At 36.5% G+C, this 24,570-nt stretch overlaps 1 protein-coding gene across 1 annotated transcript in view; it reads left to right on the top strand.

Annotated features, from left to right (window-relative positions):
• The window catches only part of adcy9 (adenylate cyclase 9), a 44,994-nt gene that overhangs the window by 11,383 nt on the left and 9,041 nt on the right, over nucleotides 1-24,570 (top strand). Inside the window, exons 2-7 of the mRNA XM_048182847.1 lie at nucleotides 17,583-17,746; nucleotides 17,907-18,005; nucleotides 19,840-20,081; nucleotides 20,175-20,277; nucleotides 21,954-22,162; nucleotides 24,131-24,290. Of these exons, the coding sequence (XP_048038804.1) occupies nucleotides 17,583-17,746; nucleotides 17,907-18,005; nucleotides 19,840-20,081; nucleotides 20,175-20,277; nucleotides 21,954-22,162; nucleotides 24,131-24,290 (977 nt within the window). The remainder of the gene's footprint in view (nucleotides 1-17,582; nucleotides 17,747-17,906; nucleotides 18,006-19,839; nucleotides 20,082-20,174; nucleotides 20,278-21,953; nucleotides 22,163-24,130; nucleotides 24,291-24,570) is intronic.

Genomic DNA, 24,570 nt, shown 5'->3' with positions numbered 1-24,570 from the left:
TGTCTTATTTATGTACTATTATAGTATTTTTTTATTTTTTTATTAACATTTGTTTTTTAAATTTTAGTTTTAGTAATTGTGCTTTTTCATTTTATTTCCATTTAGCATTCATTTTCAGTTTTAGTAATTTCAGTATTTCAGCTTGTTTGTTCAGCAAGTTTATATTTTTATTTTATTGTATTTCAGATTTTTCAATCAACAAAAACAGTTTAATAGTTTTAGTTAACAATAACAACACTGTTTGGCAGTCTGATCAAATAATACAACAAGGAAAGTCAAAGCCCATTGCATCATGGTATACAGCATATCTCTTGGTATTTTCTGCTGTAAACTGCTCATCTCTTATGTACGGAGCCCCTAAAGGGACATGGTGGTGGAAAAAATATGATATGGGAGGAAAAAAACGTTCCCTTGAGAAACTTTGCATTCGCTCAGAAAAACTTTTGCGTTTCCCCCAAACAAGCTTTGTGTTTGCTCTCTCAAAAGTTTTGCGAGTGAGCAAAGTTTCTCAGGGAAGAAATGTCCAAAGGAAGTTGTTGCAGTTAAGAGATGCACAAACACTTTGAGTCAATTCGAGCAATCATCATCAAAGAACTATTATCACAGCGTGTCTTGACTCATTAACTCTCTTTAAAGGTGCTATTGAGGATGTTTTTTTTTATACATTTTTGCAATATTACTTGAAACTGTCTTTACTAACTGATAAAAGACTATTTAGGTAGGGCCTTAAAAACATCAGCCAATCGTTTACGTGATCATCGCGTAAACGATTGGCCCTCTGGCTTGTCAATCACTGCCATTATGTTCCTTGTGAGAGACATGCACGGATTGGCCCTCTTGGCCAATCATGGCAGTGATTGACAAGGCAGAGGGCCAATCGTTAACGCGATGATCACGTAAACGATTGGCTGATGTTTTTAAGGCCTTACCTCGTGCACAGATGATGTATATTAATAATATTCCTTTCAGTGCACCTAATAAATAGTCTTATCAGTTAGTAAAGACAGTTTCAAGTAATATTGCAAAAATGTATAAAACAAAACATCCTCTTTAGTACCTTTTAATAAGTAGAGTTTCAGTTGTTTAAAATCATTCTTAGATTAAACCGATTAATCAAATCAGATGCAGTTTTAAAAGATTTCATGTCCTCTTCTCTCAGCCAGTAAACTTTAAGACACTCTCACACACACACACACCCCTCATGTTTTAAAGCGGAACTCAGTAAGATTTGCGAAGCTCCCCCTACAGTTTCCTTCAGTGAATCACACTGTCGTAAATACTCCAAGCGCAGCTCTGGACTACGACTACAACGCTCACCAGCGCAGTAGTTTTGCAAATACAGTACAAGAAAGAGGAGGTGGGTAATTTGCAAATACAGTACACTCGATGGAGGTGGGTAGTTTTCGAAATTGTCTTATAAAGTCATAATATATGCATTGTTTTTGAATTACCGTAAAGCATTTTGTCACTCTCGCGTGAACGTGAACATGAGGCGAGATTGTGTCGGGTCGATGCAGCTCAACTTGCAAGTGCTGTTTTTTGGCGTAGACGTGCCAGAGGTGGTTAGTGCACGCCTCAAACACACACGCCTACAAGTCAATTAACTATCGTAAGAAAACTATTTATGAAGGTAAAAAAAGTTACTTAGTTCTGCTTTAAGATTCCTCTCTTCCTTGAGCTGAAGCTCTTGACTACAATTTAGAGTAACAGTCTTGTCAGGTGATGTCATGACCTGTTCTTGACTAATCTAAAAAATCTTCCTCTCTTTCTGGAGAAACATGCAACGGCATGTTCCCTAACTCATGCTCTGAAATTGACGGCATATTTAAGCTCCAGAGGTTTTTCGTTTTTTCTTTCCTTTTCTCTCTTTCTCTTTACACTCAGCTTTTACATCACCACACCACTGTGCATGTGGTGTTGACACAGCTGGTTGGTTTTGTGTGTTTGCCAGGCTTTGGCCTTGGCGTTGCTTGTGAACAGGTCAGGGAATTACTTTGATAAGACACCTTCCTGTAGCCAGAGGTCAGAGTCATGTTGTGTGTGTGCGTGTGAAATTGTGCATTACAGAGCATGCGCTGTGTGAGAGGCTTTTTGTCTATGTTAGAGAGATGTAATTAATTACAGTTTTTTTTTAATAGATAAAAATATGTAAATACCTACGCATGTGTGTGTTTCCATTACACATTTTCTACTACAAAAGGTTGACTCAGACTACAAGATCAATCCACACACATGCACTGTGACCTTCAGTGCAAGTTGCATGACATGCATTGCATGTTTCGCACGTCAACACACCTGCCCACATACACGGGGCTGTCGCGTCAGATCTGGTACGTCAGATTCCCAGTGGTGACACACAAAGCTGTGTGTGTGGATTTTTAAAAGCAACGATGCAAGCGAGTGCTGAGGGATCACGCACGCATACATCTGCTCAGTGAGTGCACAGCCAGCACATTGGATGGGGATGTTTAACTGCAGTGCACTGTGGGATAGTTTTCTGCCATAGATGAGCTTTTGTAATGCAAGTTGGAGGGCAGAATTACATGCTGAAATCTGCAGTATGATGGACTACTTTTATATTTTATTTTTCGCTTTAATTTTATTTTTTTGCCATTTTTATATTCTTTTTTTAAAATTTAGTTACCTTTTGTCAGGTGAAGTAATGCGTTTTATGGTGTTGAATTAAATTAAGTTTTATTTGCACTTAGTCCAGATTTTGTCTGAATTTTTGGGATTCTGCAAAAATAATTCAAGTAGGGCTGGATATTGGTACAAATTTCCCGATTTTGCTGTCCATTCGATTCGATATTGATTCATTTGGAAACATTTTAGAACATTTTATTTTAGTACATTTCAATTTTTTCTAACTAAAACAGAGAACTTTTTATGCACTTTGGCCGTTCATTTACACGACACCAGTGTTTTGGGGGCCTGAAAATGCAAACCATTAAAAACGGGTGTCAAAGTACATGTTTCTGAAAATGACATGGTTATCGTGACAAATGATGACGTCATGCACATGCATATTACATGTTCAGATAGGCGTGTAGTGTTTTGTTTTGTTTTTTTGCAAAGTGACATCGCCAACTACTGACCTGGCAGCATAATACCGCAGTTTTATTTGTTTTTGACTATAATTTTGACAATATTGTCGTTTTATGCAAAAAACATTTTTGTTTTTAGTACATTGTTGTTGTGTAAATCTACCCTAAAAGTTTGGTCTTGCAATTTCAAATCTATATTGGTTCGATATCTATTAGGGTTGGGCCGATAGACGATGCCATTGTCCATCGCCGATGCTGACAGACATCACGATGTTGAGTCGGCATCGTGATTCCACCGGACCCCTGCATCCGGACCCGGCATGTTTCCATCCAGACCGCGAGACTGAACGGTAGCACCATTTTACTGTTTCTAGTTGAAGTGAGAAGCGCTTCAAAACAGCAATGCGGATCACACCACAAAATGTTTGTGGTAATGATATTCCAGTGCTATATCCTCTAGTAGTTTTATCTAAAGTCAAACACGCTTCATTCAAGCCCTTCCAGCTCTATGCGCGTTCTCTCTTTCTCTAGACGTGCCACATTAACGGTGCATGTCCAATGGAGCGGAGCAGAGCGAGCGTTTTTAATTCGTTCCAATGAATTAAATCCATCCACCCATCCATCGCAATGTTTCACTGTAGACATCGTCCGATGCCAATTTGGTAGACATCGCCCAACCCTAATATCTGTATTTAAATTAAAACCAGGGAATCGATATTTCCAACCCAGTCCTAGGATCTATAAATGTAATTAAAACATGTTAAATAGAGTACTGAATTCTTATTGGCATCTTAAAATGTATTCAAAATTGCCTACATTTTTGATCAGCGATCATGCCAGGGGTGAGAGATGTGTAGAAGTTTGTGAATCATAGGTGTCTGCAATTTCAGTTTTCCTTTTTTAGAGTGGCTTCTTGGTGTTTATCAGGTACTGTATAGTTTGTGTGTGTGTGTGAGAGTGAAAAAGAGACACACAGCAGAATGCTCGATCATGTCATCGGATAATAATGTGCTCTAGGGACAGGATATGGTTTAATGTATCAATGATTCAGCAAACCGTTGTACCATTGTGTGCTTGCCCGAGGTAGAGAAACTAAGAGATAAGTATGCTCATCTCATCCATCTTGGTCACTGTTCGACTGAGGGACATTGCTGTAGGTCCATGTGTGTCAGTATGACGCAGCTCACTCACCCTGTGCGTCATCCTGTGTGCTCAAGACCAGAGAGAAATAGAGAGCGTGATTGAGTGAGATGGAGAAGAGAGAGAGAGAGACTCCCTTTGCATTCCCTGGCCTCATTTAAGTGTTGTAAGCAACAACAGAGTTTGGAATGGAGGGAGAGAGCAGGAGATACCTACAAATATTTGACCCCAACAAATTCTATACACCAAATCAAACAACTCGATCTTCATTGCAGACAAAGAATGAAGGCATTGATGTACAGTCTGGGGATGGGTCATGATGGTCTAATTGGCTTTTAATGACACAGACAGCAGCAGTTTTATATTAATATCTTTTATATTAATACATCAGATTTTTCCCCCCAACTGTTTGTTCACTTAAGACATAACTTAAGACTTTGTTTACGTGAAAGACAGATATTTCTATATAATTCTGTGTATCTGACTGCAATACGCAGTGTTGGGTCAGTCAGTGCGAGTAACACTTTGAGATCTTTTTCCTGAGCATCAGGCATTCATCAGCATTGCGATGCATCATAAAAATGATTATATTCCACAGCTCTAAGAATAATAATTAGTTTCCGTAAGTTTCTTTATCACAGAATTTAAAGGGTTAGTTCACCAAAAATTAAAAATGTCATTAATTACTCACCCTCATGTTGTTCCACACCCGTAAGACCTTCGTTCATCTTCAGAACACAAAATAAGATATTTTTACCAGGTATGAAAGACATCGTTAAAATAGTCCATGTGACTACAGTGGTTCAATCTTAATGTTATGAAGTGATGAGAATACTTTTTGTGCGTGAAAACAAAACAAAAATAACGACTTTAACAATTTGAACTGTTGTCATACGCAGTTGACGTAGTGAACGCAGTGCAGGCTTCCAGGTCAGAACAGCCACTCATTATTGGCCGGCTCCTGCATCGGCATCACACGCATGTGTTGTGCTGCTCAATACTGAGCTGGCATTTGGACATAAGCGCTGCACTGCGTTTAATACGTCAACTGCATATGACAGTTCATATTGTTAAAGTCATTATTTTTGTTTTGTTTTTGCGCACAAAAAGTATTCTTGTTGCTTCATAACATTAAGGTTGAACCACTGTAGTCACATGGACTATTTTAACGATGTCTTTAATAGCTTTCTGGACCTCAAAATGTGCAATGACGTTGCTGCCAATGTGTGGTTCAGAAACCCTTGGATTTCATCAAAAATATCTTAATTTGTGTTCCGAAGATAAACGAAGGTCTTACAGGTTTGGCACGACATGAGGGTGAGTAATTAATGACAGGTATTTCATTTTTGGGTGACCTAACCCTTTAAAAACCCATTTATATTTATAATTAATCATACTAAATTAATGCATTAATTCACCATCCTAGATTCAATTTTAAATTATTGATTTTATTCTGTACATTTATTATGGTTTTCTGTACTTGTTCAGTTTCAAAGATTCTCTTTTGTCATTTATTTGGCAATAAAAAGCAATTTTTCTCATTCCAATAAAGCTTTAAATTGAATTGAGAGAGAGCAAGTCAGGGGGTGGGAGTTGTGAGTATCCTTGGGCTCATCACTGTATCCTAATATGGTGTCATCAGAAACCACACAGGACACACTCTTTTTCTCTGTCCTCTTCTACTTGTCTCTCTTTATTCCCCGCCCATCTCTGAGAAAGCAAGAGAAATGGAAACAGAATTATCAGAAGAACAGCAAGGACACAGTTCACAGAAGACACACATGTGAAAAGAGAGCTGGAGACAGGAAGTCAGAAAGAAGAAAGAACTAGGCTATTGGACGAGTGGAAAAGACTGAAACATATTCATAAAGAGAAAACCAAAGATTAGCAAACAGGAAGCGGTGTGAAAACATCTGGCCTAGAGCCGACAAGCATCTTTCCATTCAGCTCAAAACGTGACGTGACCAGGTTTGGCAAAATGAACCTAATCTGATTGCACCCCAAGCAAATTTCTGACAGAAATTTCTTAATTCATTTAATGCTTCACACACTGATCTAGTCTGTTCAGGTTTATCACTTCACCTTCACCTCTTTGCATCGTTCTTTCATCTTTGCTACCCTTCCCTCTGTTTTTGTCTGCACTACAAAGGTTGCCAAAACGAGTGGAAACATTGTGGTTAGCCAGGAGAGGAAGAGAGAGAGAGAGAGAGTGGGAGTAAGTTACTGCCATCTCTCAGAGGAAGAGACACATTGAGAGTTAGGGACAGGTCGTCCTTGCATCACGTTAATTAGCTTGTTAAATTTCCACTGGATACTTTTGTCAGCCAAAAGATGTGTTTTGGGATAAACCCAGGCACTAGATGCATAAAGTTGTCGTCTCTGGAGTTGCAGGGCACGTGACCCAGCAGGGCAAAGACCACAGTTGCTCGGGTCAAAGGTCATGTGACAGGAAGTGAATGCAGGGCAAGCTTGCTGCGGTCTGTTAACAGTACAGATCTCACTACTAAGATGCTCTGAAGTATTACAGGAAAACCGCACAACAATCTGTGACATTTCAAAGGGTGTTTCCTAGGGCAAACTGTTGCTTGTACTTAAAGCTTAGGGATTGGAGCAAATCCATAACCCTCATGTATTAAACTTTTGGGTAATCTGAATTGCCAGAAAATCCTGTAAGCTTGTGTTGAATCAGGAACCTCAGTCATATCTAGGTACCAAAATATCCTGGAGACTGAACTAATTAGACAAAATGCAGAATTCTATTACTTTGACCTGGTAAGTTGAAGTTTCTTGAGGGTTCCTGTTCCTCTTCCATTCCTTCACTTCTGCAATGAATGGAGTAATATGAAGGGATTGACTCTGGAGACTTTGGATGCTCATGAGGAATGTCACAGTCAGCCCATGTGAAGAGGCAGTCTCTCAATCTTTTTCACCTGACCTACCGTGGGCATCCTGCCCTGACAAGACGAGGCTTATATTTGGTTTTCTGTACACTGAAAAACATGCCAAAAACAAAGAGTAAGATGGTGAAACACTGATTGAATCAGCTTAGAATTTAAAGTGCACTTTCAGGGAAACAGTAAACTGATGTATGAAGATTTTGTCAGAGTTTAAAGGTGTTATATTTTACACTTTTGTAGCATCTTTAGGAACAGGAAGTTGGGGGCCGCAGAGGTGAGTAGTTCTCTTTTTCATGGTAAACCAAGGGTAGCCAACCCTGCTTTTGGAGAGTTTAAACTATACTCTTACACACCTGCCTGTTATTTTTTTTAAGAAATTCTGAACATCTTTATTAGCTGGTTTAGCTGTGCTTGATATAGGTTGGCACTCGACTCTTCAGTATGGTAGCAGGAGCAGGGTTTGATAACCCTGTTTTTGAAGGGTTACCGTCCTACAGATCTTAGTTCCACCCTGCACCAACACACCTGCCTGTAATCCTCAAGACCTTGATTATCTGGCTGTGTTTAATTGAGGTTCAAGCTGAACTCTGCAGCACAGTGGCCTTCCAGGAGCAGAGTTTGAAACCCCTGCTCAGGTGGGTGACCAGATTTGGGTTGTGATATCCAATTAGTTTGATCCACGAGAGACACCTCATGTAGGCCTAGCCTAGCTCAGACAGATGTGATGATGAACTCATGTTAGCTTTCTCATTTTTTCCCCCCAGGTCTCAGGTTGTTCCTCCTTGACCTGTTGTCTAGGTCTTTGCTTTTTGATTGCCCATCTATATTAGTTTTAAGAATACCCACCTGTGCCTTCAAGTAAGGTCAAGACATCACTAGTCAAGACTTTGCCTCATCAACAAGTCCTTGACAGCTCTCAGCCTCTAGCCGTGTGATTTTATAGATTGCTGCCGAGTTGCAACTGTTATCAACTCTATTTTTATAGAGGCAACATCTGCCTTAAAAACTACTCACTGCTGCTTCAGTTTGTGGTTCAGAGGTCAGCTTTGCGTTTGTTTGGTCAATTCAAACATCTACAGTAACTTAATTTCCATTAGCACGCAACTCACTTGAGCTAGCCTTAAAGGGTTAGTTCACCCAAAAATGAAAATTATGTCATTAATGACTCACCCTCATGTCGTTCCAAACCCGTAAGACCTCCGTTCATCTTCGGAACACAGTTTAAGATATTTTAGATTTAGTCCGAGAGCTTTCTGTCCCTCCATTGAAAATGTATGTACGGTAGACTGTCCATGTCCAGAGAGGTAATAAAAACATCATCAGAGTAGTCCATGTGACATCACTGGGTTAGTTAGAAGTTTTTGAAGCATCGAAAATACATTTTGGTCCAAAAATAACAAAAACTACGACTTTATTCAGCATTGTCTTTTCTTCCGGAATCCTTTCCATTGAATTGATTCCATTGAATCCTTTCATCTGTCGGCGTTGGTAATGCACTTTTACGTTGTTGTTTTTGGCGATTAGGACATCCGCGGCATGCACACTTACGCACCATTTTAAAAAATATAGCAATACCAAAATACAAACAATGTAGAATAGCTTGAATACAGCGTGCGTCTCCCTCAGACTGTAAACGAAGCTCGGGCGCACCGGATAACACGTCAGCAGCTATTGCATGCAAACGGAGTTGTGAACGCGGATTGACAACAGACCCGGAAGAGAATACAATGCTGAATAAAGTCATAGTTTTTGTTATTTTTGGACCAAAATGTATTTTAGATGCTTCAAAAACTTCTAACTAACCCACTGATGTCACATGGACTACTTTGATGATGTTTTTATTACCTTTCTGGACATGGACAGTATACCGTACAAACATTTTCAATGGAGGGACAGAAAGCTCTCAGACTAAATCTAAAATATCTTAAACTGTGTTCTGAAGATGAACGGAGGTCTTACGGGTTTGGAACGACATGAGGGTGAGTCAGTAATGACAGAATTTTCATTTTTGGGTGAACTAACCCTTTAATGTGCATAGGTCAAAACCTTTACATGCATTTACTACTTGATCATTTTGGGATGCACCATGTGAACATTTTGGCCAATACAGATAACTGATAATTATTTATATTTGAAAGCTATTTTGGCCGATAAATCAAAATCTAAATTTTTATATATAATTTTGAGAGCCTGATTACAAAAACATCTCCCCATTAAAAGCCATGTGCCTAGTACTTCAACATAAATCAAACATGGACAGTACAGTAGCCTAGTTTAAACCAGTGTTTTAAAATTAATTTTACACTCCTATGGCCAACTTGCTTTATCAAAAAAAAAAAAAAAAAAAACTTTTACTAACAAACAAACATAAATAAATAAATAAATAAATAAATAAAATAAAATAATTCCTAAATAATGCAAACAAGTCACTGGACATCATTACTTGCGCATAAAGAATCAAAATGCAATGTGTCATAGATAAATAAAATGGAATAGCACGGACAATAATGAAATTTTAATTGAATCATATTGTTGATGAAAATAATATGAGAAAAATAAAAGTGCTATTAATAATGCATATATAATATATGCACTCTTCCCCATAACGTGCTAAAAACAGGCGCACAAAGAATTCGCAACATTCTTTTTCAGTAGTGTTCTCATTAAAATTTTATGTAGCCTATATAAGACTTGCGCTGCACATGTTGAACTTAACTGTATTTTCCTTTTCCAAATGATTCCAATCATATTTCAAGCAATTAAAAACCATAATGGTGAACAGTGTGCCTCTGAAGTGTCTCAGCTGAAGGAAATAATCTATTATTTATCAGCTTTAATATATCAGCCAAATTTGCTTATAGGGCCGATACAAATAATGTTAAAAATGTACATGTATATATGGGTCATTTGATGAATAAAGTTTCTAAAAGTGTAAAAAAAAAATAATGGAGAGATGATTTTTAAGTTTTATTAGGTGTTAATGAGATGATGTGTTTTTTATAATCAATTAACACTGCTTTTTTTTTTTTTTTTTTTTTTTTTTTTTTTTTTGGACAAAGATGGACAAAGATGGACAAAATTTGTCACCAAAAAAGTCAATTGGTTTAACCAAAATTTCTGTTTTACCGAATGACACTTTTGGTAATACTGAATGACAATATTTTCAAACAATGCTAACTGGTTGATATCTAGCTAGCTAGCTGGTTAGCTTGCTAACTAGCAAAAGGACAATCAAACATTTTATATTCAAGTTTTTAAAATATTAGAACATTTTCCATGTTTTATATCGGTTGTACCGAATGACCTGATGTTTCGGGACATGTGTATGAGCAAGTGAAAACAACATTAATTTTTCAAATAGTTAATGAGAGAATAAGTTACTTTGCTTCACGACCATGTGGTCATTTGCAGGTGCCTGAATGATGTCACATCCTGTCACATGATACTGACTGCATGACTTGATCCAAAATGGTCCCTTTATATTGGTTACTCTGAATGACAATCAATGAAATTCATTTTTCTGGACATTCTTTCTCAACACAAAGCAATGACTTCTACACATAATTTTAATACCATTTTGCACTATGTTGATTTTTAGATATTTTAATCACAAATGAAATGGCTGAATTGGCCTTTGGATGGTTAAACCAAATTACCTTTTCACACTTCAAAATCTTTAAAATACCTTATATGTAGCAAAATATAATTAAAACCTTTTGGATTGAATAAAATGGATCTAGTTGTACTACCTTACAAACTTTGGATGTCATATCTTTGTTTTTTATTTTTATTATTATTAAGGCTTTTGGACAAAAAAAATGACCAGTCACATCGTTGACCCATATGTATATAGATAACAATATGGTGTGCATCCCTATATAAAAGACTTTTACATATTTTTGTTTAAGATAGAAAATCCCAAGCTGAACTTTGTGCTGAGGCATGCTGGGTGGATGCTTCACTCTGTTAATGGCAATCAATAAAGTCCATCAGGAGATAATTCGCTCTCTCTATCTCTCTTAAATGCAGATGGTCCATCCTCCTCTGATCAATGACCACCAATAGATAAATGTGCTCTAGATGGACACTGACCTGCATTTTATCAGATCTTTTATATTAATATTTAAAGTCTTATTTTCTTATCTTTTTCTTCACCTGTTGTTTGCTGCAGTGCACAACTACTGATGAAAAATGCTTTCATTTATCCCTTTGAGTCATTTGAGGAATCAAGGTGCCAGTTCTGCTGGGTATAACATGCACATTTTCTTATGTTTTCTTATGATACTTATGTCAGTTGTGATGCTACTTTACAAGGTTCCCAAACTGCAGCCATAATAAACAAGTTCTATTGTAAAGGCCTGAAGCAATAGATACTGCTAGAGAGGAAATGGCATATTGCAACTCTCAGAGGCAAAACACCTGCCTTTAGTTCTGCTTGCTTTTCCCCCCTGAATTCCACTTATGTTTGTCTGTGTTTCTTGTACAAAAAATTGTTTAGCAAGTAGCAAGTCAGTCACCCTCTTATAGACCCTTAGAATCAAATGTGCTGTTTGTGCTAGTGTATTTTTATCTACATGTAACTTCGTAATGTAAATGACTTCTAAAAAATTTAAAGCTCAATGTGTCATAACTAGGCATGTTGTAAATGAAGCAACAATCACTTAAATCCATTTGCTGCAAATAAATACAGCTGGCAAAATATAATGGGGATACTATCATCAAGGGGCAACAATGACAGGAAGGTGGCACTTTTTTTCCTATACTGTTACCAGAGATGCACCTTCTTGAATCTTTGCATGTGTCCGTATCTTTGTGGCTGCATATGCTAATGTGCTGCAATGGGAATTCTAGTCCGGGGAACCTCACGGTTTAATCCCAGGCTAGGATTCCCAGCTATGTTGAATTATTTTATGGCAGTTCCCTGGAAGAAGGCAGTGCCTCCGGGGTTGTGTGTAATGCAAGAATATCCCCTGATCCCAGCCTGCTTTCAGTTCCCATGTTTGAGAGGTCAAAGGACTATTTATGACTTCCTTGAGTCCAGATCTCTTGGGAGGAATGGGCCCACATGGCCATCCAGCTCAGACAGGTTCTGACCCAGAAGCTCATTAGCTCTGTTCTGAATTGTGGCTCAGGTCTGCATTAATCTGTGTCTCTAGGCACAAAGAGGCTAAAAGGGGCTCGATGTTCGTGAAGGGCTCATTGATGTGGCCTCTGCGGCTCCATTGTGTTCGAACGATTGTCAATTTTATGTGTACGGATCTGTATGTACTTTGGCACCGAGCTTGTTCGGAAGTGGCCCTGTGTTTGTAGCTGAGCATGAAACGGTGGCTGAATATCAATTTGCATACTTGTGCTATTTGCTGGTGATGAGAAAGTGCATACTTTTTGAGAGGGACAACTTGCCACATCCTAAAGTTGCATCTTCTGGGTTTTTGCTGGGTCAAAAGTGATCTTTGGTGGTGGTGGATGAACACGGTCATCCACACACACATTACCAAGTTCCATGCCCAGTACTGACAAAAATAAATAAATAAATAAATGTTTGTAATATTAACTTATTCTATTTATTCATGAAATAAAAAATAACTGCCAGGACCATAAAACAATGTGCTTAGAACTACATAAAAAAAAAATCTGTAAATTTATATGGAAAAAGTCACTGAGTGACTGATTTAAAAAGGAAGTTAGTGATAAAATGGACAACAAAATAAAACATTACAACAAAATAACATATTAAGTAGGCAGGGCTTATATGAGATTTTGACGGTATGGCAACCTTAAGCAAAAATATCACAGTTTCGATTATAGCTCTAAATGTGTTATTTTAAAATGTCTGGTTAAAAAACAACAACTTTTTTTCCATTGAACGCAATATATAGAATATTTGGAAAAGTAGTAAACCTGTATGTCAGGTTAAATAATTAAATGAAATAAATAATTTAATTCTTATTATTAAAATAAAATAAAATTAAATTAAATTAAATAAAATAAATGCAGTCATTTAGGTGAGTCAGGCATGTGGTCAGCTGAAGACAAAAGAAGACATTAATTGTTATAATGAAAATATTAAAGTATTAATAGCTATTATTATATGAAATAAATTATTTTTTAGATTACAGAACAACAGTGAAGTTACAGTACTAACATTTATGGATGTCTTTATTTCTTGCTTTCAAATGTTAAATCATTAAGCGTTTATTTTGGATGAAAATCACGGGGAGATCCAGGAAGATGTTTCTCTTTGACAACAGATTTATAAACGACACTCATTACGGAAGGTTGGTGCACGTTGCATTTCCAATTGCAAATTATAAGCGACTCAAACACACAGCACTTGCAAAGCAGCATTTTCTGTGAATCAAAGCTGAAAGCTGTTTGTGCATTTGCACATCAAAATTAGCGTATATCTAAATTAATTCATTCATATATATAAACACCAGAAAACCGGTCTTGTTGCTTTATTAGTCTTGTATGTCATTCTGTCTAGGGCTCATGATCATTACATTTTGTCAAAGAAATAACTGCAATTTACAATGTAAAGGGTTAGTTCACCCAAAAATGAAAATTCTGTCATGAATTACTCACCTTCATGTCGTTCCACACCCGTTAGACCTTCGTTCATCTTCGGAACGCAAATTAAGATATTTTTGATGAAATCCAATGGCTCAGTGAGGCCTGCATAGCCAGCAAAGTCACTGAGCCTCTCAAGATTGAGAAAGCTACTAAAGACATTTTTAAATCAGTTCATGTGAGTACAGTGGTTCAACTTAACACTCTGAGGTCTGAAAATGTGCCGGCGCGTTTTGCAGGTTTTTTTTCACATTGCAGCAAAACAGACTTAAAATACTCTGTCATTTTTTGTCATAGAGACATAAGTAATATATCAATTGAAACTATAGAATATCTTCTTTTATTTGTATACACTCAGAGTAAAAACAAAATGTTGTGCTTTTTGTAAAATAAAGAAAACTAACATGATGCAAGATTTCTCCTCTCCCTCTGAACGAAGTCCAATCTGATAGTTCTCAGAAAATGAACTGTAACTTAGTGAATACTAATCACAGAAAAATTAAACTTATGTCTAAAAAAACATTAAGATGTCAGGTTTTAAATCATGTAAGTCAAATCGAAAACAAACCTTCTGTGTTTATGTAATCTGTATGAAAAGAGAGCCATGTCAGAAGTCTGTGATTCAGCTCATTATCCGCTAATGCGGCCACGCCCACGGAGCCAGCGCTATTCAGACGCAAATTCAGAGGCAATACATGCATTCATCGTCTCAATCGTGTATTTATTGTCTTGAAAAGTGTTTATCTGGATGTAAAAGTCATGGTTAGCGAGCTCTAGAAGACATGCAGTTAGTTCTTGTTTTCTTTTCTTCTATAGATGAATTTTAGATGAGTTTTTGTTTCTTTAGCGCCCTCCGGCTGCAGTATGAATTGGAAACTCCATTCATGGAATAGCCTCTTCTTCTTTTAGATGAATTTGTGGACTATAAATGCACAGAGAGCGCCCTCCGACTTCAAGGATGAATTGAAAACACCAGCGCTCATAGTAATGACAATGAATATTAAATAAATATAACTCCTCTGTATAGAAAATTGACATAAGCATATGAGAATCCAATATTTCTCCAAATGTGCATGCTTTTAAACTAAAAGCCTATATTCAGACTCTTTGCATCACAAATACATTATATTTTAAAGTATAATATAAAACCATTTACTTTATATTGTAATAATATTTTTCTGTATGTTTCATATATCATGATGAGCTTGAGACATCACAGAAGGTTTTTTTCACAGCCTACCTGACTGAAATGCCTCATTAATATGCAAGTCATTTCAGCTCATTACTATGCAATTCTTTTGTCTTCTCATGTGAGAATGGCCCATTATTCAGTGGTGATTCACGCCTCCACGCATACTGTGTTTCTTGGCAAAAAGTGTCTTACAAAAACTAAATCAATATATTGTTTTATATAAAGGAGTAGGCAGCATAATTTTTACATAATTTTGAAGCAAAAACTCTAGTTTACAACCTCCAGTACCCTAAAGTATTGTAAACACAGATTTACTATACTTTTTTTTGGCCTTATTTCAGTGACTTAAGTTTTTTTTTTCTTTTTTCAATAACCACGCATAAATGTTATTCCTTCAAAAACACAAACATGTACATACATGTTCCTTACATATTATTGTAGCCTAGTTTGTGCTGAATACAGTGTAATGACACTTTTTCCATTAATATGTTTATGAACAACTGAAAAAAGCACAAATGTCAGGGCATGTCAAAACTTCTCCAAGCCCCAAATCAGCCTCAGACTCCAGAGGGTTAATATTACACTGCTTCATGAAGCTTCGAAGCTTTACAAATCTTTTGTTTCGAATCAGTGGTTCGGATTGCATATCAAACTGCCAAAGTCACGTGAACTATTGAGATTTTGAAACACTTGTGATGTAACGAAGCCTCGTTTACTGAAATCAAGTAATTTTGGCGCTCTGAACCACTGATTCGAAACAAAAGATTCCTAAAGCTTCGTAACAGTGTTTTGAAATCGGCCATCACTAGATATTGTTGATTTATTTGTTTTTATTTTTTTGCCACACAAAAAGTATTCTCGTCACTTTATAATATTAAGGTAGAACCACTGTAGTCACATGAACTGTTTTAAATATGTTTTTAGTACCTTTTTGGATCTTGAGAGGTTCAGTGACATTGCTGGCAATGCAGGCCTCACGGAGCCATCGGATTTCATCAAAAATATCTTAATTTGTGTTCTGAAGATGAACAAAGGTCTTACAGGTGTAGAACGACATGAGGGCGAGTAAATAATGCCATTATTTTCATTTTTGGGTAAACTAACCCTTTAATTGTTTAATAAAAAGTTGAATAAAACCTAAATTGTCAACAAAATGTATTTAATATTTACATTTCTTTTTATGTAACCTAGCCAGCATTCAAATAAAATGGAACATTAGAGAAAAAAAAAAAAAAAAACAGTTTTAAAATATACTTCTTTTTGGCTGGCAACATGTGACTAGCCTTTCAAGTGCACAGTAATGGTAATTACAATTACATGAACACATGAAATAATCATGTAGAGTATTGCAAAGTTGTGCTACTGTGTTGATGTGTATGAGAAACAGCAGAGCTGATCTTTATGAGGGTTTGTTAGGCTGGACGCTCACAACTCTGGTGAGTTATGGCCTAGAGTACAGACCTGTTTATTCTCAGATGTGTCTTTCATTTCTCACGGAAGCTGCTTGAGGAACTCTTTTGAGAAAATGTTCCTGGAGGCTACATGTAGTTTATGTACAAATATGCACAGACATTTCCCTGCAGCAGTGTTAGTGCTGACACTTAGCCTGTGTGTGTTTTAGGAGATTATATATGAGCGTAACACGGTTAGCTTGTAAGCCTTGTGTTTGAACAGGCTGATACTGCCCAGCTGTAATCGCTCTCTGTTTGCTTTTGCCTGTATTGGTGCAACAGAGCTTCTCCACCGGACACTGAAGTGTGTGTGAGTGTTGGTACAACAGAAGCGCTCATCCTCGTGCTTAGTATTGTTTAATGTAAACACCAGTGCTGAAACAAACCTGCTCAGGTGCTTTCAAGCACTTGACGTGTGTCTGCGTAGTATCAGCGGGGGATCAGGCCTTGTTTGCCCTCATAGGAAAAGTAGATTTGCGGAAATGAGATTATCCAATTACAGTTCATTTTACGGTAATAAATCATTACTCGTGTAGCCTAAAGCTAGATGTTTCATAAGAACCAATATTATCATGACATCATGTGAGATTATTAATGTTAAAGTCTATTCAAATCATGCAAGTCAATGGGACTTTTTTTTTTTTTTTTTTTTTTTTTTTTTTGTAAAATCCACCTTAATGGTTGTAACAGTAAAGACATTTATAATGTTAGAAAAAAATTCTATTTCAAATAAATGCTCTTCTGAACTTTGTTTATTAAAGGATCCTGAAAAATATATCACAGTTTCCACAAAAGCATTAAGAAGCACAACTGTTTTCAACATTGATAATAATCATAAATGTTTCTTGAGCAGCAAATCAGCATATTAGAATGATTTCTGAAGGATCATGTGACACTGAAGACTGGAGGAATGATGCTGAAAATTCAGCTTTGAATCACAGGAATAAATTACATTTAACAAAATATTCAAATAAAAAAAAAAGTTCTTTGAAATGGTAATAATATTTCACAATATTACTGCTTTTATTGTGCTTTGGTCAATTTCTTTTAAAAATATTTAAAAATCTTACAGACCCGAAACTGTGGTGTACAAAGAAGCATATAGTCTGGGGTTTTATAAATTAGCCTCCAAATAAAAATTGCATGATTATTTTATTTGCAGCCAATGTTTGAACATTAAGGAATAACAAATCTGCATATAGATTTGTGAAAAACTTTCTAAGGACTGCTGGGTATTGTAGAGGAAAATGGCATAAGGGATTTCAATACATATTTCTTTTGTTTGTAGGTTTAAAGACGTATCTGATCTCGGGCCGGAAGATGGGCTCACAGTATGGCTGTTCCCAGCTCAGTTTGGGCCGAGACTTTGGCGGAATGTTAAGCCCATCCTCAAACACGCACACTCCAGATCTCGCGCACAGTGCCATCACAGAACCTCTCTCACACGGCAAGGTACGTCCCTCAACGCACACAGAAATGCTGTTTTAATTACACAAATATGAAGTGAATAGCTCTAATAATTCTGTCATTATTTACTTACCCTCATGTCGTTTCAAACCTTTATTTCAGTTCATTTTTCTTTTTCTTGTTGTTTGTCTCTTTCTCTCCATAGCCTGTGTGTAGCATCTCCGTAGATGCCGTTGACAATCCGATAGCAGATGAGGCAACTCGAAATGGCTGCCAGGATGAACATAGAGCCAACAGCAACAAGGTACATAACGAAACTAACAGTTATCGACAAAAAAACTCAGTAAATTGCACAATGGAAGCACACACCTTGGTGCAAGAACCCAACGTACTCAGTTTCAGCAGGTGTTCATAAGCAGATGCCAGTATTCACTGGCTCTGGGTAAATAAAATATTGTGCAATGTTAAAGTCGATGTAATTAGTAGGAGTATAACAATTGAGCTGAGAGGTTTTATGTACCTTTAGTCCCAAATAAACTTGGGGTGCGTTCACATTTGTCATGTTTGGGTTGATTAAAACGAACCCTGGTGCGATTGCTCGGTTAGTGCGGTTCATTTGAACATGTGTGAACGCTGCCATCCGAACCCTGGTGCGCACCAAACAAGCGGACCGAGACCGCTGAAAAGATGGGTCTCGGTCCACTTCCAAATGAACTCTGGTGCGGTTCAAATGATATATGAACGCAACACAGACCAAAGACATGTAAACTAACCAAAAACAGGAAGACGAGACCCTAAAAAGGACAGAATCCTCACGCATGTCGGTTTTTCTTGTCATAGTCGCGAGTTTGCCCAACACTGATTGTTTGTGTGTGCGACTGATGGATTCCTGCCGCTGTTTTGACTACTTTACACATTTTATAAGCTCTTCACGAGTTCCCAGCTGGCCAAAATACCATCACATGCAGGCTACACACACACAATGAGCGCATTTACCTCAGCACACAGCATTGTTTTGGATGTTCGGTAAGTTCCATCTCAAAATAGGCAATATGTCATAAAATCCGTCCAATCACGTTGTGAATGTATCCCTATGCCTTAAGGTTCGGTATCTTTTGGTTCGGTGATAAAATTGCCAATCTGAACGCTAATCGGACCAGGACTAAATGTTTTTTTTCTTCTTTGGTCCGGACCAAACGAACCAAACTACAAGTGTGAACGCATCCTTAGAGATGGCAAATTTTATGATGTGGCCAAACGCTGCTGTTTTCCATACACACTACTAAAGTTCAATCATTTAGTCAACATTAGAACCGATTCCTGGACAAGTGGTTCTTTTTGATCAGTCAAAAGCCTACAGCACGATCAGTGCAGTCCAATTCCTGAACAAATTAATCTTTTAAACTGGTTCTTTTTAGTGAATCATAAACATACAATGTGGCTAATGTAGTCTGATTCCCAAACCAATGACTCTTTTGAGCTAGTTCTTGTTAGTGATCTTCATTTGAACTGATGCCTGGATGAATGGCTCTTTTGAACTGGTTCTTTTTGATGAATTAAAAACCTACATCACAACCAGTGCAAGTCCAGTTCCTGAACAAAAGAATCTCTGGAATTGGTTTCTTTTAGTGAATCGAAAAACATGCAGCATTGCCAGTGTAGTCTGATTCCTAAATGTATGACTCTTGCAGTGGTTCTTTTTATTGACCTGCATTAGAACAGTTTCCTGGATGACTGATCAAAAAACAAACAAAAAAAAACTGGTTCAGAAAAGACCATTAAAAAACCTACAGCATAACCATTGCAGTCCAATTCCCAAAGAAATTAATCTTTTGAACTGGTTCCTTTTAGTGAATGTTTTGAGCTGCTACTTTTTATTGATCTGCACTAAGACTGATTTCAGAACGAATGGTTCTTTTTTAAGAATCAAACGTCTCCAGTCCAAATTCCTGGATTAATGGCTCTTTTGAACTGGTTTGTTTTAGTGATCTTCATTATAACTGATTCCTGGATGAATGGCTCTTTTGAACTGGTTGATTTTGATGAATCAAAAGCCTACATAATGATCAGTGTAGTCCAATTCCTGAACGGATGCATCTTTTGAACCGGTCCAGTGTATTTCTGTTTCTTTCGCATAGTTTCCTGCAGGCCGCAGCCCTAAAACCCTGAACGGGTTGTTGAGTCCTCTGTGCGAGGAGCGGGTGGGAGTCAGCCAGTCGTCTCTGTGTGACAAACTCCAGGAGAAGGACAGGAGCTGGGCAGGAAGTCTGACCGCAGAAGGAGGCGGCAGCAAGGACCACTCAGCGATCCTCCCGCTACGCTCCAAAAACTTTCGAGAGAAAAGTGACGTACACTTTGTGGAAGTGATAAAGGAAGACAGGTGAGTGAAAGAAGATTTGTTTGTATAGCAGTTTTGTAATTCAGTGTTTCATTTCCATTCTTTCTCATTCTTTCCATATTGTGTTTGTGTTAGTCTAATGAAGGATTACTTCTTCAAGCCACCCATCAACAAGCTGAGTCTGAACTTCTTGGAAAAACCTCTGGAGTCAGCTTACCGCACCAGCTACCGTGAGGAGGTACACGCCAGTGTTATTATAGTTAGCTAAAACCTGACATAAAATATATTAAAGAGAACCTATTATGCCCTTTTACAAAGTCTTGTTTTTGGGGTCTACTAGAAGAGGTGCTTGAACATTCAAAAACATATAATTTTTTACATATTTGACATTTGTTGCAGCACCTCTCTTCCCAGTCTGTCAGTAACGCTCTGGGGTGTGTTTCCCAAAAGCATCATTAGCCATCTATGGTCGCAATTTCTGTCATTACCAACAACGATTTGCTGTTTCCCGAAACCATAGTTCCAATGAACATTCGCTTCTTGTTAAAATGAAATGTGGACTTAAAGATCATGCTCTTGGACGCAATAATCAAGCTAATATTCAGTGCATTCTATATCTTTCATACTATTTAAATATACTTAAATTTTAATCTATATATATTTTAATGTCAACAATCTGCACCTATGCTCAAGGGAACTCCGGAGTATGACCTATGAAGGGAACCTGTGATGAATCAAACATCAAATAAAGCAAAATGACATGGAACAAAAAAGTGAAGTAATCATTAGGTGCCGTGTTCGTTACAGCAGCATTTCAGAGATCTTGAATAGATTAATCAGCAGAAGTTATTACTCCTCTACCTGTGTGTGATTTTCATTAACGACAGTCCTGTATATTTGAACCAATGTGGTTAAAATGACAGAGGAGCGACCATGTTACTACAGTTTTGGGAAAAAGTCGTGACTAGTTGGTTAGTTTTTCCAATGACGCATCGTACTGTGGTAGTTAATCAGAGTTACATTGTTGTTCAGGCAACGCACCACTGTTTAGTCTCTATGAAGCCCCTCCTTCTGAAAAGCACAATGTGCTCTGATTGTTCAGATGCACCAGTGTGTTGTGATTGGTCAACTGCTTTGAGTGTGCTTTGGAAATGTCACACCCCTTACCATAACCGTGCTTTCAACACACTACTAGAAAATCAATCAGGCCTCACACCTTAATTTTGCATATGCCTTTCGCTGGAATTATTTAAATGAGGAATGTTGTGATGTATTCGTTCCAAGAAGGAAACTCAAGACTACAATTGGGGCGTTTCAGGGTGTTCAGAAACCGTGCGCACTGATATAGAGAATAACTCTCTCTGGAGTGACTTTTTTTCTTTTGTAAATTTGAAGACCTTTTTTATACTTAAGCTGAAGCATTACACACTAAAGAAAGATGAACGTGTAAAAAAACATAATAGGTCTACAAAACTATTACCATAAAAAACATTTTCATTATTTCTTATTATATATGTACTTATAAAATAAAATAAAATAAAATAAAATATTAAAAAGCAATATTTTTAATTTGATTTAACTTGCTTTACTAAAATAACTAAAAACTATAGCTTTTTTTTTTTTTTTTTTAAACTGTGAAAAATGACAAAAATGACAACTACTGAAACCTTACAATGGAAAAAATTACAATGAAAACTGGAAATCTAAAAATAAAAACTAATTCAAAATATTAATAAAAATTATAATAGTATCTCAATGATGGTAAAATAAAACACTGGTAAACACTCTCCTATCAAAGAAAGTATGTGGATCTTAAAACAATCATGCATAGACCTCTTCTGGATATTCAGAGTACTGCAGCCTCATCCAGTCATTGTCCAAATGTGAATGTCTTCTGTTCTGCATTTCCACCAGGTGGTGAATCACGTGCCGGTGCAGACATTTGCAAGTCCAGTGTTCAGCTCTCTGCTTGATGTTTTGCTGTCTTGTGCCGTTTTCCTCGCCCTGACCATCGCCTGCTTCCTGTATCCCCTTGTTTCCATGGAGACGCCCCTGGCAACCACGCTTGGACTGGCAATCACTGCTGCTCTGTTGGAACTGGTTTCTCTCGTGTTGTCCATTCGGTAAGTTGGACTGTCTTGTAAAACGACGTGTAGAAAACATTAAAATTATGGGGTAAAATTATGGAGAGAGGATGAGGTACTGCCCATACAGTTTCTGAAAAGGATAATTTGGAAATCTGTGAGCACTTTTAACATATGACAGCCTGTGTGTGTGTGTGTGTGTGTGTGTGTGTGTGTGTGTGTGTGTGTATGTGTATGTTTATTGGTTGATTTTTTGGATATAATGGTTCATGTTCATTTCCCTTGTTTTTACAATTAAATTACCTTTATTGTCATTTCACGCTCAGTTAAAGTTCATTTTTTAAAACACCAATAATTTATAATTTATTATAATTAAACTGATCTTTTAAATAATTTATAAATACACTATTCATGTAAATTATTAACACCAATGATTAATAATTTATTACAGAGCCATGCATATGTTATGTGGGGGGAAAAAATTATATTGTAGCAGCGAATTAAGAACTCATTCCCTCATTTTACTAAATTGTGGCCACTTTGTACCAATTCATTCCCTAGTTTTGATTTAACTAAAACAAGGGAATTAATTATTACAATGTGGCCACGATTTAAAAAAAACAAACAAACAACAGAACAACAACAATATATATCAGAGTTTCCGCTAGAAAAAAATGGTTTCGTTTTCCGGACATTTTGATGATATGCCGGTCAAATATCGCCTCTTAATTAGTCAAGTTGAGGAAAACTGAAAGCAGTTTATGTAACTTAAAAAATGACATAATCAGGCCGTATATGCAACATGTTTATTAGCCTAACTTTCAAATAGACGGAAAAAAAAACATGAACGTCCGATTGGCGTCAATCAACCAGTTGTTTTTTACTATGGTTTCACATTTCGTAGTTGTGTACAATTGTACAAAATATTTGTGTACAATATTTTTTTTCAGGATTATTTGATGAATAGAAAGTTCAAAAGAACAGTGTTTATCTGAAATCTAATCTTTTGTAACATTATAAATGTCTTTACTGCCACTTTTGATTGATTTAATGCATCCTTGCTGAATAAAAGTATCCATTTCTTTAATTTCTTTTCAAAAAAATAAAAATAAAAATTCTTACTGACCCCAAACTTTTGAACGGTAGTGTATAATGCTACAGAAGCTTTGTATTTCAGATAAATGCTGTTCTTTTGAACTTTCTATTCATCAAGGAATCCTGAAAAAAAAAAAAAGTACACAACTGTTTTCAACATTGAAAATAATCATAAATGTTTATTGAGCAGCAAATCAGCATATTAGAATGATTTCTGAAGGATCATGTGACACTGAAGACTGGAGTAACGATGCTGAAAATTCAGCTTTGCATCACAGGAATAAATTACTTTGTCAAATATATTTAAATAGTACACAGTTATTTTAAATTGTAATAATATTTCACAATATTACTGTTTTTTTTTACTGTATTTTTAATTAAATAAATGTAGCCTTGGTGAGCAGACGAAACTTCTTTTAAAAACATTAAAAATCTTAGTGGTTCCAAACTTTTGGACTGTACTATCTATCTATCTCTATCTCTATCTATCTATCTATCTATCTATCTATATATATATATATATATATATATATATATATATATATATATATATATATATATATATATATATATATATATATATATATATAATATCTCTGCATGTATTTTTGTATTGTCCGCATGTCATATGTGGGGTTCTGTAATTTGTATAATAATTTAATATTAATAAAGTAATATAAATATTATTTATTAAAAAAAATCATACTGTACATTATCATGTTATGATGCCTAAATTAAGTTGAAGAATTTGAAACAATTACAGGTTTTAGTGGATAATTTTGAATTGGACAAAATAGTGTAGAACTGCAATGTTGATCATTTTTCGGTTATCAGACATATATTGAAAATGATTTAGACTTTATCGGTCATAATTTTAATATCAATGTAACTTTTATAATCCCTGTCTTGCAGTATGATCTTTTGCCTGGATGATATACAGAATTGTACCCGGTCTCTGTTGAAGCTGGTTTCTGGCTGGATCCCACGTCATGTGATTGGGGCTGTGCTTGTTTCACTTCCTGCTGTGTCTGTCTTCTCCCACCTGGCTTACAGTCCGCAGCTGCCCATCCAGGTGAGCGAGAGCGAAGGAAAGTGACGTCCTCAACATCCCTCCTGTGCTGCTCTTTTTAACTTTCTATTCATCAAAGTATCCTGGAAAAAATGTATCACACTTTTTATTACTCAAAACTGTTTTCAGCATTGAAATGTTTCTTGAGCATAAAATCAGCATATTAGAATGATATCTGAAGGATCATGTGACACTAAAGACTGGAGTAATGATGCTGAAAACTCAGCTTTGATCACATGAATAAATTACATTTTAAAATATACAAATAGAAAGTGGTTTTAAA

This window comes from Megalobrama amblycephala, linkage group LG2 (assembly GCF_018812025.1).
Source record: "Megalobrama amblycephala isolate DHTTF-2021 linkage group LG2, ASM1881202v1, whole genome shotgun sequence".
Taxonomy (NCBI): domain Eukaryota; kingdom Metazoa; phylum Chordata; class Actinopteri; order Cypriniformes; family Xenocyprididae; genus Megalobrama; species Megalobrama amblycephala.
The sequence above is the reverse complement of the archived record's forward strand: the minus strand, read 5'-3'. Positions and strand labels throughout refer to the sequence as shown.